The 14,348-nt window shown below is 40.5% G+C and overlaps 1 protein-coding gene across 1 annotated transcript in view; it reads right to left on the bottom strand.

Moving 5' to 3' along the window:
• The window catches only part of sumo1 (small ubiquitin like modifier 1), a 40,556-nt gene that overhangs the window by 15,740 nt on the left and 10,468 nt on the right, over positions 1–14,348 (bottom strand). Inside the window, exons 2-4 of the mRNA XM_041173582.1 lie at positions 12,058–12,129; positions 11,863–11,940; positions 2,092–2,163 (exon numbers count right to left, since the gene is read on the bottom strand). Of these exons, the coding sequence (XP_041029516.1) occupies positions 2,092–2,163; positions 11,863–11,940; positions 12,058–12,129 (222 nt within the window). The remainder of the gene's footprint in view (positions 1–2,091; positions 2,164–11,862; positions 11,941–12,057; positions 12,130–14,348) is intronic.

Raw genomic sequence — 14,348 nt, 5'->3', positions numbered from 1 at the left:
GGATGCAATAATGCCCTAATTGGGAGAACTGCAGATTTACTGACCTTCCAAAAACAATTCTGTACCATGTTCCATGACCAGTTTCATTTGTGCCTTTTTCACGGAAGGTGTGCTCAGCAGCAAGGATATCTCAAGGGAGTCCATAACTTTATTAATACAGTGGCTTACTCTAGCTACTTTACGTGGAATCACCGTTCTTTTTAGGGACCTCAATGTGTTGTCATCCCCAAACTTGAAACAAGTAGAACTTTCATTTCTCTGACCTTACTTTGGTCCTTACTATCGAGAGGATCTAAATACCATTTTAAGCAATCTATTCCACACCTGTCAATATGTGACCACTATCTAACATGGCACAATTAAAGGAATTTGCAACTAATACACTCATTACCGGACTAAAGCTTCTTGTACAATTCCCTCAGACTGATCATTATCACCTTCAACTTCTGAATTTTGAGTGTCACGAGTGCTTTGAAAATGCTGCTGTTTCGCTTGGACAATTCATCACATGATAATATTGAGTCAAATCTGAAGCACCTGTTAACTGTTCCCCAGGCATTCCTGGGGTTTATTTGTTTATTATTGCTACTCCAATTCTGTCATCTACCAAATCTGCAATATATGCCATCGTCCTCATTCTTTCAGCCTGCAACTTCTCTATTGTACTGACGCAGGTGCCAAGTATCTGAACGATCTCGAAATGCCACTAAGATGAGTTTTCCATCCTTTGTGAACCCCTAAGTTAGGAGCCACTTGCTGGCAGCCTCAGGCTTACTGTCCAATTAAGAATGGTGGGCAAGGCGTAGATGCTGCTGTCCGAGAGGGCCAGTAATTCTGAAGCCTTGGCAGCCCCACTGGGAGAGCTGTGTGGTTGCGGAGGCACAACGGAGATGAAGTGCCCATGGACCGGTGAGTAAAAAATTAAAAATCAGAGGCGTCAAGCAGGCAGGCTCCTCCAGATAGCCCACTGGGGCAGTGGGGCTGCCCTTGAAAGTACGATGGCCTGAATGGCCCCCTGTTGTGTTGTAAGATTTTATTCTATACAAACCCAGTTGCAGAAAGCACAGAATCACAGATCACTTTTAAGCTCCAAAAAAATTTCTGAACTCATGGTATTTCTAGAATTAGCTAAACCCATTGCCTCAGTAGGTTTATCCACTAACTGACTGAGACATGCAGCAATTATAGCGCAAGCATTCATGGCTGTATGTGTGGAGTTAGCAGACTGCAATTGGGGCAGCAGTAAGAGTGCTTCAAACACCTACAGTTCCCTGGTCAAAAAGGTTCACTTGAATCTGATCACTGTCTGGTGGCTGCTGCGAATGCATTTATATGCACGTCAGATAAAGCCTGGGCCAGGCTTACAAAGGTGACTAGCATAAACGTCTTGCTGACATTCACTGCCAAACATGAGTAATGGCCAGTCAGGTACTGGGGAAGTGCCTGATGTTCATAGGCCCATGCCTCAACAACAGTGGAGAAGAATAGGGAAAATGCTGCAACTAAGAAGTTTTCAGGGGGCTATTTGTCATGGTGGATTAAGAATTTGTGCTTGCACTTTTATATTCAAACATGGTTCAGGGTAATTGGATGAAAAGTTCATTTCTCCGATTGCTATAAGTGTTGAAGATGAAATAATTTTTATGCAGTTTCCACTCAGTTCCTGCAATTACAGTATAAAAGTATAAACATAATACCACACCAAGTGTCACTAAATTGATAAAACAACTGCTCAGAGGCTCCAAAGACGAGTGGTGACAAGACAAGACTTGTGGTAAATGAATATTTTCACATTGATCGGATACAAAGTCATCTGTCTACATTTGGGGTTAAGAAAAAATTGCTGAGGAAGTTTTACTTCCTTCTGATTGTGCAATAGTTGACCAGGAGCGTTTGATACCAATACTTGGTATTTGACATGGAGGAGTGTTCCATCTCCAGCATCGACGTCTCTCACAAAATAATCACTTATTTAAAAAAAATCTTTCTGCAAGGTGCTGCTGCGATCTTCGGCAGCTCTGACACTCTTTTAGCAGCTACCCAAGATACTGGAGGTTCCTCAGGAAATGTCAGAAAACAATGCTCCCATACCTCTTTAGGTGTTTGGTGATCTGTGATCCGCTGACCCTCAAACAAAAATCGAAGTGAATTTGGTGGAACACCCTGCATCAAAGGAGAGGCAAAAAATATAAATTAAACAGTGCTTAATTTAGGAAATTATAATTTAATAAAAGAAACTTTTCTTGTGCTATTTCTCATTTATTAAAAATGACTTTTTGAAATGTAGTAGTATTATGATGTGTGCCAGGCAGATTAAATCTACAAGGGAAACTTGGTCGCACTATATCAATGGTTTTGCAATTTGTATTTATTACGAGATGTGTGCACTGAATTTAGAAGTAATAAGTCCACCAAGGCCTTGAGATTTTTTAAAAACCAAATAAAAATATTTATTAATAAAATAAAAGATTTCAAGCACATACATAAAACTACAATTACTACTATAACTTCTAAAATTCCTAATTAACCTGAACTCCAGTTACAGTCCCTTTAAGGCAACGGTCCAGAAATAAATTTTAGATTTTAAACAGATCCAGCAATTTAACACAATGCCCTGGTCAATGGAATTCCAAATGGCTTTTCTCTAGCTTTAGTTTCAGTAGACAGCAGACTTATGCACAAATGCTGGAGGCTTCATTAAGACTAATTCACACACTCCTGTTGGATCTTACATGGCCTTCTCCTGACACATAGCTTTTCATTCTCCTTTATATATGTTTCTCTCTTTTAAGAGGTAAATTCTATTGTTCCATGCATCTTTGAAACGGTATCTCCCTCATAAAATAAACATGTTTATGTTGTCACTATATATTGTCAGTAACCTTTGGGAAAAATAAATACATTCCTTAGCCTTGCTTATCTAGCTAGTTGTAAACAGACTGAGATGCCTTTGAAATCAAAATCTCCCTTCATTTACCTAAAAATACAAATTCCCTTCACATCTTATATGCTAAGCCAAAATCCACGTTTGCTCATTAACATGTCAAGCACCTAGTTTATCTTGTTGATTTAAACTTGCAGTTTGCTTGACTACAAAATGTAATTAAATCACACACAGACAGACCCAACTATACTTACCCCCATAAACTTACTTCACAATAAACCAGAAGAATATTATGAAAATTATTATACTTTTATGACAAGTAGGATGCAGGTTTATGCCATGATTCGAATAGTTCCTCACCAAAAAGTGAGAAAATTGGAGGTTAGTCATTCTATTTCATCTTCCCTTGGTTCAGAGGCTGCACTGGCAGAGATGTTTGCTTTTTTGGGGATCGTGAGCAAAATGGAGCTTTCTGGCAAATTTTCAAAAAAACACAAATACAGCAGACCACTGTTTGGTTCAAGAATGTCCATTACACTTTTACTGTTTTGGGTTTGCTTAGATTTGTAAAAAGGAGTGTCTTGTACCATTTAATTCAATGTTCACAATATGTTGCCTGCACCTCAAGTTGCTGGTACCAATGACATAGTAACGGTAGTAGCAGCAGCAACTTGTATTTATATTGTGCCCATAGTAAAAAAACCCAACTCACCTCATAGCAGCATCATTAAACAAAAGTTGACACCAAGAGACATTAAGGCAGATTACCAAAAGCTTGGCCAAAGAGGGAGGTTTTAAGGACAGTTTATATATGATTACATAAGATAAACGGCACACAACCATAACAAGTGTAAGATTCTGCCCAACAAGTCCACGTCGGTGTTTATGCTCCACTCGAATCTCCTTTCTTTTCTCATTTAAATCTAACCATCTATTCCCTTCTCCCTCAAATGTTTGACTAGCTTCCCTTAAATGCCTCTATACTATTTGCTTCAACCTCTCCTTACGATAGCGAGTCCCACATTCTTACCACTCAAAAGTTTCTTCTGCATTCCCTATTAATTTCTTGGTGACTATCTTATATTGATAGTCTTTAGTTAACCTCTTCTCCACAAAAGGAAACAAACATTCTCTCTGTATCCACTCTATCAAAACCTTTCATAATTTTAAATTTTAATTGGGTCATCCCTCAGCCACCATTTTTCCCCAAGAGAGAAAAGAGCAATGGCTTATCAATCTTTTCCTGATATGCAAACCAATATATTGCTGGTATCCTCCCTGTAAATCTTCCCTGCACCCTCTTCATTCCCTTTATCTCCTTTTCATACTATGGCTAACAAGAACTGCATGCAGTACTGTGTGGTCTAACCAAGGATCAATTTAGCATAACTTCCCTGCTTTTCAATTCTATCCCTCCAGAAATAAGGCCGAATGCTTGGTTTGCTTTTATTTATAGCCTTGCTAACCTGCAGCGCCACTTTTAGTGATTGGTATATTTGTAATCCAAGATCCCTTTCTCACTCAGACTCACCTTACAAGTTTTTGTTTATTCATATACGGAATGTGGGTGTCACTGGCTAGGGCAGCATTTATTGCCCATCCCTAACTGCCCTCAAGGTGGCGGTGGTGAGCTGCCTTCTTGAACTGCTGCAGTCCCTATGGTGTAGGTACACCCACAGTGCTGTTAGGGAGGGAGTTCCAGGATTTTGAACCAGCGACAGTGAAGGAACTGCAATATATTTCCAAGTCAGGGTGGTGAGGGCTTGGAGGGGAACTTCCAGGTGGTGGTGTTCCCATGTCTTTGCTGCCCTGTCCTTCTAGACGGTAGTGGTCGTGGGTGTGGAAGGCGCTGCCTAAGGAGCCATGGTGAGTTTCTGCAGTGCATCTTGCAGATGGTGCACACTAATGCCACTGTTCGTCAATGGTGGAGGGAGTGAATGCTTGTAGGAGGAGTGCCAATCAAGCAGACTTCTTTGTCCTGGATGGTGTCAAGCTTCACGAGTGTTGTTGGAGCTGCACTCATCCAGGCAAGTGGAGAGAATTCCAACACACTCTTGACTTGTGCCTTGTTCAGTGTCTGGTCAATGGTGGCCCCACGATGTTGATGATAGGGAATTTAGCGATGGTAATACCACTGAATGTCATGGGGCGATGGTTAGATTCTCTCTTGTTGGAGATGGTCATTGTCTGGCACATGTGCAGCGTGAATGTTAGTTGCCAATTGTCAGACCAAGCCTGGATATTGTCCAGGTCTTGCTGCATTTGGACATGGACTGCTTCAGTATCTGAGGAGTTGCAAATGGGGCTGAACATCCCCACTTCTGATCTTATGATGGAAGGAATGTCATTTGGGAGACTACATAGGTCCACAAGCACGGGGGTGATGGGCGAACAGGACTTTGTGCAAGTTAGGAAAGGAGAAGCAGTGAGTTTCGGATAAGCTTAGGTTGCTAAAGGGTGGAAGATGGGAGGCTGGCCGGGAGTAGTCAAGTCTAAAGATAACAAAGAGATGAATGAGGGTTTCAGCAGCAGATAAGCTGAGGTGGGGAGGAGTCGGGCAATGCTGTGTAGGTGGAAGTCGGCAGTCGTGGCAATGATGGAGATATATATATTCCTGGCTACAAGGTGTTTAGAAGAGGCAGGAAATGGAGAAATGGGGGTGGGGAGTCGGAGTGCCAAAATTGATTAAAGGTGGAATTCCAGTTCTGGAGAGAGACTATATTCCAGAGGGGGTCAAGGACTGAATCTCTCTGGCTAGAGGTAAGGAATGAAAAAGGTGCAATAACATTGATTGGTGTAAAAATAGAACACCACTAGTGGAAGGGACACAAAGAAACAAATCAGCAAAGAAATTACAGAGAGGTGCAAGAATTATAGAATAATCATAATGGGGGACTTCAATTATCTAAATAGAGCCTGGGATAGGAATAGTACAGAGGGACAAGGTGGGCAAGAGTTCCTGGAATATGTTCAAGATAATTTTCTGCAGCAGTATGTTTCCAGAGGACATGCACTTTTGGACCTAGTTCTGGGGAATGAGTTGGCCCAAGTGGATCAAATATCAAAGGGAGAGCCTCTAGGGGATAGTGGCCATTGTATGTATCATAAGGTTAGGTTAATCATGGAAAAGGACAGAGAGCAATCCAGAACAGGGATAAATAATCGGGGGAAAGCCAACTTCGATGGAATAAGAATGCATCCGAGGCGAGCGAGTTGGAATCAAATGTTGACATAAAAGACGGTGGTTGCACAATGGGCCACCTTCAAAGAAAAAGTATTGCAGGCAATGTCAAGATATATTCCCTTGAAGGGGAAAGGTAGGACAAATAAATTCAGAGCATCCTGGATGACAAGAGAGATAGAGGTAAAGATGAAAAGGGAGAAGTACGTGTACAATAGATTCGAGGTAGAAAATACAATGGAGAAATAGGCCGAATAAAGGAGGACCAGAGGGGAAGTGAAGAAGCTAATAAGAAAAGCAAGGAGAGAGCATGAAAAGAGGCCGGCAGACAACATAAAAGGGAACCCCAAGGTCTTCTATAAGCATGTAAATAATAAAAGGGTGGTAAAAGAAAAAGTAGGGCTGATTAGGGACAAAAAAAGGGGATTCGCATGTGGAGGCTGGAGAAATAGCAGAGGTGTTGAACGAGTACTTTGCATCTGTCTTTACACAGAAAGAGGTGAGGGAGGAGGTAACTGATACACTAGAAGAACTTACAATTGAGAGGAAGGAGATTTTGGAAAGGCCATCTTTAATTAAAATAGATAAGGTACCAGGGCCAGATGCGATGTATCCAAGGGTATTGAGGGAAGTGAGAATGGAAATTGCAGAGGCACTAGTGATAATTTTCCAGTCTTCCTTACACACAGTGAAGGTGCTAGAAGACTGGAGAATTGCAAATGTTAAACCCTTGTTCAAAAAGCAGTGCAAGGATAAAGTTGACAACTACAGGCCAGTCAGTTTGACCTCAGTGGTTGGGAAACTTTTGGAGACTATAGTACAGGATAAATTCAATAGTCACTTAGGCAAGTGCAGAATTATTAAGGAAAGCCAGCATGGATTCATTAAGGGAAAACCATGTTTAATTAACTTGGAGTTTTTTTTGAGGAGGTTGATAAGCGAAACGCTGTTGATGTGGCGTATAGGATTTTCAAAAGGTGCTTGATACAATGGATTCAGTGGCTAAGGAATGGAGATGTTGGTGGAGACTGAAGACGACAGCTTTCATCTTCTCAATATTTAGTTGAAGGAAATTTCTGACTGTCAGAAAATGTAGGGGTAGTAGAGGGTTTGAGAAAGGTGGTGGTGGAGGTAGAGTTGATGACATCAACATACATGTGTAAACTAATGCTATGTTTCTGGACGATGTTGCCATGTAGATAAGAAACTGACCTTGGTTTTAATTTAGGGTCTATCCATCAATGAGGCAACACCAATAGGAGCTTTCCCGAAACTGCAGATCCACAAAATTTCCAAATGGAAACTGGCAAATAAGAAATGCAAATAGGATAGGGATGCTTGAGTTTCCATTGGCCCATTGCCTGCTTGTGGCACAGGCTGTGGTTTTTACAAATCTGATTTAGTTGTTTGGTAGCACAGAACTTGAGTATTGATGAAAAAAGAAACTTTTAAAATCAAAGCTTTTTGTCTTGTACTCATCAGGACAATCCTCAAAAAAATGTCAATATCAGGGGAACAAGAAATTTATACTGTATGAGAAGAGAGTGCTGATTGGTTGACAAGTGGACTCTGATTGGTAGAGGCACTGCCATGAAGAATGCACCATTTGATGGTGACTGACAGTTAACTGCCAAACATTGTTTGAGATTTAAACCAGGCAGCATTGGTCAAGACATTGCCCTTGGGAATGAGCCAGTGAATGGTTGTCACTTATTTTGTTTAGCTGAAACAGGCGCAATATGTGTACATGTTCTTTCTGTCTGCAAAGAACAGGGCCCCGCGTACTAATATGTGCAGCTTCCAGTACAAGCAAATGCACCACACTGCAAGCCCGACTGACAATCCTAAATTGGTTGTCAGTGTAATTCTTAGCACAATGACTATTACTAAGCAAATGTTGTCCAATCACAGAATCACATTTACTGTTGGACGCTGTGATTTGAGTTTTGCAAGCATAGGCTAGTTGGGTATACCTTGCCCCTTTGTGAACAGCAGAAGAGATATGCTGTTTGATATGATCCACCACTCTTTGGGACATACATACCTGGCATTGCACAGGTACTAGGCCATACGCCCCAAAAAGCAGCAGATAATATCAAACAGCATGTCCCTTCCGCGGTTTGCAATGGGCAAGGCATAGATGGCACCCAAACAGCCTGTGCTTGCAAAACTCAATACAGTGTCCAACACTAGATGTAATTCTACAATTGGACAACATTTGCTAAATAATCATCAATGTGCTAAGAATTATGCGGACAACCAATTTCGGGCTTGCAGTGTGGCACATTTGTATTAATATAAGTAGCTTCCAGTACATGCAAAGGGCTCTGTTCTTTGCAGACAGAAAGAACATGTACACATATTGCATCTGTTTCAGCTAAACAAAATAAGTGACAGCCATTCACTGGTTCATTCCCAGGGCAATGTCTTGACCAGAGTCAAACTGCCTGGTTTAACTTAAAAACAACGTTTGGCAGTTAACTGTCAATCACCACCAACTGCTACATTCCCCACAGCAATGCCTCTACCAGAGTCCACTTGTCAACCAATCAGGACTCTCTTCTCTTATAGTATAAATTTGTTGTTTCCCCTGAAATTGGCATCCTCTTGTAAATTGTCCTGATGAGTGTAAGATGGAAAGCTTCAACAAAAAAGTATCTTTTTTCAGCAACACTCAAATTCAAATTGGAAGTCTCAAAAAGCAATTCAAGGATTGTGGTGAACTTTCAGTTCTTTGTTTTAATTTTTTGCCAACAATCTTTGTATACATGTGAACCACTAATGATAGAAACATAGGAAAATAGAACTTGAGAACAGCAGTAGGCCATTTGAGCCTGTCCTGCCATTCAATAAGAACATGGCTGATCTAACTGTGGACTCAACTCCACTTTCCTATCTAACCCCCATGACCCTCGATTCCTTTGTCTATCAAAAATCTACCTAGCACAGCCTTGAATAAATTCAATGACCCTGCCTCCACTACATTCTGGGGAAGAGAATTCCAGACTAACAACACTCAGTGGGAAAAAAATTCTCCCCATCTCTGTCTCAAAAGGGAAACCTCTTATTTTTAAACCATGTCCCCTAGTTTTAGTCAACAATCATTAAAGGAAAATGGAGAACTACCTTAGCCAGGCAACGTAATGGTGTCAAATCAACATGCCCAGCCAATACAATGAACAAATCATCATGTATTAAATTACAAATAATTCAGCTGTCTCACACTGTTATGAACAGCTCCCAGTCAGTTATCCTGATTAAATCATTAGCTGTTGATTTTTGAATATTTGTTTTGAAACATGAACAGAAACAGCCAAAAAACACACAATCTATGCAACAGTTTGATTTTTCAAAGTAACGTCTATTGATATTTCCTCTTTTCTTTTCACAATTTATGTATTCAACTAAGAAAATACCATATGTAAAGAGCATTTTTGATCTTGCACTTAGCATCTGGAGAAAAGAAAATCAGCGACTTTTGCTTCTTGAAAATTTACATTTATACTCATGTGTAAGATAGCAAATAAGGAGGAACCTTTCATTCTATGATTCCATGTGATACAGTCTGAAGCAGGATATTAAACAGCACAGTCAACCTTAGTTCAGTCACAGACCTCTCACCTCTGCACCAAGAGTGTAGGGCAACCACGTAATTCAGGCTGACATTTTAGTGCCGGACTAAGGGAGTGCTGGACTATTGGAAATGCTGTTCTTCGGATGAAACATTAAACCAAGACCCCATCTACCATCTCAGATGGAAATAACAGATCCCATGGCAGTCTTCATAAAACAGCAGGCCAATTCACCCAGGGTGGAAGTTAATGCCCTCCCCTGAGGCAAATTTGGAGGCAGGAGAGGTATTTAAATCAAGCTAGAGGGTGTGGCCTGGGGACACTGCCACCTTCTCACCTTCGCCCTTAAGTCTGGGCCGGAAGGTCCCAACTGAAGCCCTTAAGTCGGCAATTAAAGCCCACTTAAAGGCCTCAGCCCATCACTTCTGATATTCAACAGCAATGGGCGGGCAGTCATCATGTGGGAATCATGCAAAGCAAGCCCTGTTAAGTTTGCTTACAAGTTCTTGAGGAGTTGGGGAGGGAATACAGTGGTGGGGAGATCTCTCTTTCAAAACGCACTTCAGTGCCTGACTGAGGGCCTAGCACTGGGGAGTTCCTGTTGAGAACCAGCCTCCTGCCCTTTCTTCTGATTCCCCTGCCCCTCAAGACAGCAACCCCCATCCTGTCCTCACTCACCTGGGGTCTGGGTCCCTTATTGATCCTGGGCTTCTGGTGGGTGCAATACCAGAAGCTATCACCGCCATCCTAGTGGTGCTAACGGCAATGAGCAATAATCGGCCTCTGACTGGCCGACAGCTCTCATGAGGCCGGATTTGCAACCTCTGGGAAGGCTTGCCACTGGCCACTTAACTGCCTGGACTGGCGATTAACACAGCGAGCCTTCCCCAAAGGAGGGGTTGTGGGACTCTTGCTGGCTCAGCAGTCACAGGCAAGACCCCTGTTGCCTGGATCAAATTCTGCTCCTGTTTCCTAGGCAAGATTTTTTCCTTCAACCAAAATGACAAAAAAATGTATCTAATTTTTGTTTGTAGCACCTTGCTATGTGAAAATTGGCTGTCATGTTTCCCTAAATTACTACAGCGACTATTTTTCGACAGTTTTTCCATTGGTGGGAAAGCACTTTGGGAAGTGTGGATACCATGAGAGGCCTCTTTAAAAAAAGTTAATTCTTTCTTTCCCTCTTCTACGTCCATACAACAAAAAAATTCTGGATTATCACTATGTACGTAATTACTCTGCAATAAATGATTGTACAAAATCATATTGTCAAAAGTAAACGTCAAGGTCAGACAACAGCCCAGTATAAGGGACACTGAGCAAAGGTTCATTTTCGTTAATACAAAAAAAAACATGGCTTGGCTAAAGTTAATGGAGAATCTCTAACCTTGGATCTACAGAACAATGCTTGGTGGAACTAGAAATAGGGCTGTAATTTAGGAGATTCCTTGATGGCTCAACTGGTAGAGCTATTTACTAATGTGAAATTAAGCCATACTGGCCTGGAAGAGCCCAGATTTGAACGCTGGTTAATGCTGAGACTGATGATCTCAGTTAAGGATATCATAATTGGCCCGAGTGTCTCTGAGCTACGAATGGGGATCAACAACAGGGTTCAATCCTCATTGCTATCAAATGACCTGCACTGCAAGGTACACACATGGACACCAGGTCAAAGCAGAATAGGTCTTTACTGAAATGCACACAAACCATTCTGTACTGGATGCGAATTAATTGTCTGGATTCATTTGCTATGTACTTTGCTTAAATAGCAGGTCTCTTTAGGGTTAAATTCAGAATCTACTTGGATCAAAGTATCTCATTCCCCAATGTTTTAAATATACTCTGTACTTAACAATTTGCAGCAGCTTCAGTAACGTATTACAGTAGGTGTGTGAAATTACTGTATGTATCCAATTCAATTGTAAAAAAAGTTAGACACTGTCCTTCTAAATTTATATCTGAACTGTATAGCACTAAAAAGTGAACTGCACTATTAATTACAGGTCTATCACTGATGGCAATACTAGCAGCAATTTGAAGTAATAAATTAAGAATATCACAGTAAGAGTACTAGCCTAAGCATGTTTCCCTCTATTGGTAGCAAACATTAAGATAAACTGGTAAAAACAAACATTGTTGAATATCCTATTACAATTAGAATGTCGATTGAGATTGTTTTTCTTCATGTAAGGAAGAAAGTAACAGGACTTCTCTGCTCTTACCTGTCGCTGACAGTAGGACTCCTTCAGCTTTCTTAGCTGTGTGGTCATTTTCACTTTGAAATGAATCTCACTGTTGTCCTTTAAAAAAATAAATATTTATTTGTAGTCTTTGGTTTCCTTTAGCTGCTGTACAGTAAACTCAATAGCCTTAAGCAGAACTAAATGCAACAAAAAAATGAATGATATAACAGTTACCTGGCCTATAACTTTTAACTTAATGTATTCCCCATCCTTTTTCTCTCCCGATTGGCTGGAAGGCTTTGCCTCCTGTTCACAATACAAAGAAGAAATTAGGTCAGAACAATGAATTTGCTTAAATCACTTCAAACAGAATGCTATTTTCTAGATCAGCAATCAGGTCGGTTTCACCATGTTACCGTTTTCTTCATAAAGCGATGCCAAGATTTGTTTCTGCTGAACACACCAGAAACATTAAACAAATCATATCACAGAATGATTTAATACTTTATTTTACAACCAATATAGTATATGAAATACATGGCACAATATAGCAAAATGTTATGTACCAGGAAATAGAGTTGAATGTTTGGATGCAGCAGGCACATACTTAATTGCCTGCTGCAATCGTACCACACATAAAATGTGACTTTATGTTCTGCTTACTAGGGTAATATACAAACAAGTCCAGCTGTAGCAGCAGCTTCAGCCTAAGGTGCCATTAATGTAGTCAAGTGTATTAAATGTGTATATTTTTCAACTTGAGTGGCATATCAACAATCAAACTTGCGCTGAACCAGATGATTTGCTGGCCAGAGGATCTTGTGAAGCTCATCTCCAGCCTGACACTGCTGCTTCACTCCCAAGAAAAGTCAGGCTCACACACAAGGGCTGGAACTCCTTAACTTGTAACAGATTCTCCTAACAGCAAAGCACAGCATAAAATCTACAGCCAGAGGACTGTAACAATGCAAGGTAGGAGGTGGAGCCAGGACCAGCAGTGAATAACACACAAAGGAGGTGCCTTGTCTGTGAAGGAGGAAGTGGGATATTTATGTGAAGCTGCGGGTGGGGGGGGCGGGGAAGAAAGGAGATAAAAGAGTGCCTCTTAGATTGGCTGCTTAGTTAGAATAACTCAAACGTCATTTGTTTTTCCTATAATTTAAAAGAACTAGCAATGATGAATTAATGAAATGCTGTAAGATTAAAATGCAAAATTCTCAATGTGCATATGCTGGAATCACTTTAGAAATGTGTACAGAGTGCAGCATTTGGAATTTTGTACTGTTCTAGATTTGTTAGTGAAAGACAAAATCTCTGAAAGACACAAATCTTTTCCTCACAACATTAACTAGAATATCCATCTCAATTTAACACAGAGTGGGTGCTCACTAACGTTGCATGAATCATTTACTGAGAAATCAACTGTAAAACTAAATGATTCAGGCGTATCATGCAAAATGATTTCAATGATTGTTATGTATGTCTTTCAAGCCTCCATAAATAATATTTAAAATTTCTAATAATGTGACAAAAGAATGACATCTATCAGCTGCATTATGCTTGACAAAGGAAGAACTGTAAAATGGAAAACAGTTCAGGCCCACTATTTTACAACAAGTGAACTACTGATTAATGCAAAAGTCCATAGCTCAAGTACTGCACACAACAGAAAGTTGTGCTAATTAAGTCACAAACACCCTGCCATAATATTCTGTTTGTATCAAGTTTCTACATTTATTTAGTTAAGCATAATGGACAATCTGATGCTCACAATAGTTGTGTTTTAATTCTTTGTAGACGTGGAATGGGTCAGTTTAATATGGTGGTGATGTCAGTCACAATTCTTTCAAGCATTACATGCTCACTGTGTCTTTGTGAAAGCCACTTGTTTTATTGTGGAGTTCTCTACAGGGGAGAACAAGAAAGACACACACCAAGCTAGTGACAAGCCAAGACAAAGAAAGAATAGGGGACCTAGGAAAGAGAATGTTTGTGCATGCTTGTGGTTGTGTGCACAAGTGTTGACTGAAGAATGGGATAACTGAAAGATTAGGAAGGAGAAACAGAACTCAGCAGAGAAACAGCAACTGTGGGGAAGATGGCAAACCCAAGTGACAATCAGACAGAGAAAGAAAGAAAGCAAAGAAAGAAAAGAATAAATAAAGAGAGTAGGAGAGACACAGCTAAATACCACTGCTGGGCTCAGCGCACATAAATAATGTTTCATTTCTGTTGCTTTTACGAGAAAACTAGTTGTGTGTGATAATCCACAGCTTTCTATAACAATTTCCAAAATTGCATTGTCCAGAAAGAGCTACTTGAAGAACATATTCTTACACTTGACAAGCTAGGAAATTAATTATGACTGTAAAAGGTAAACATAATGTATATTTCAGTAAGAATAAAGGATGGTTCTGACTGAGAAACACATTAATACCCAGCCAGCTTCCCCATGGCACCAACAGCAGCATTGTGGAAAACATAAAGGACTGTGCTTTCTAAAGGGCTAGCAAGTTGATTGGCTA

Source organism: Carcharodon carcharias, chromosome 23, assembly GCF_017639515.1.
Source record: "Carcharodon carcharias isolate sCarCar2 chromosome 23, sCarCar2.pri, whole genome shotgun sequence".
NCBI lineage: Eukaryota > Metazoa > Chordata > Chondrichthyes > Lamniformes > Lamnidae > Carcharodon > Carcharodon carcharias.
The sequence above is the reverse complement of the archived record's forward strand: the minus strand, read 5'-3'. Positions and strand labels throughout refer to the sequence as shown.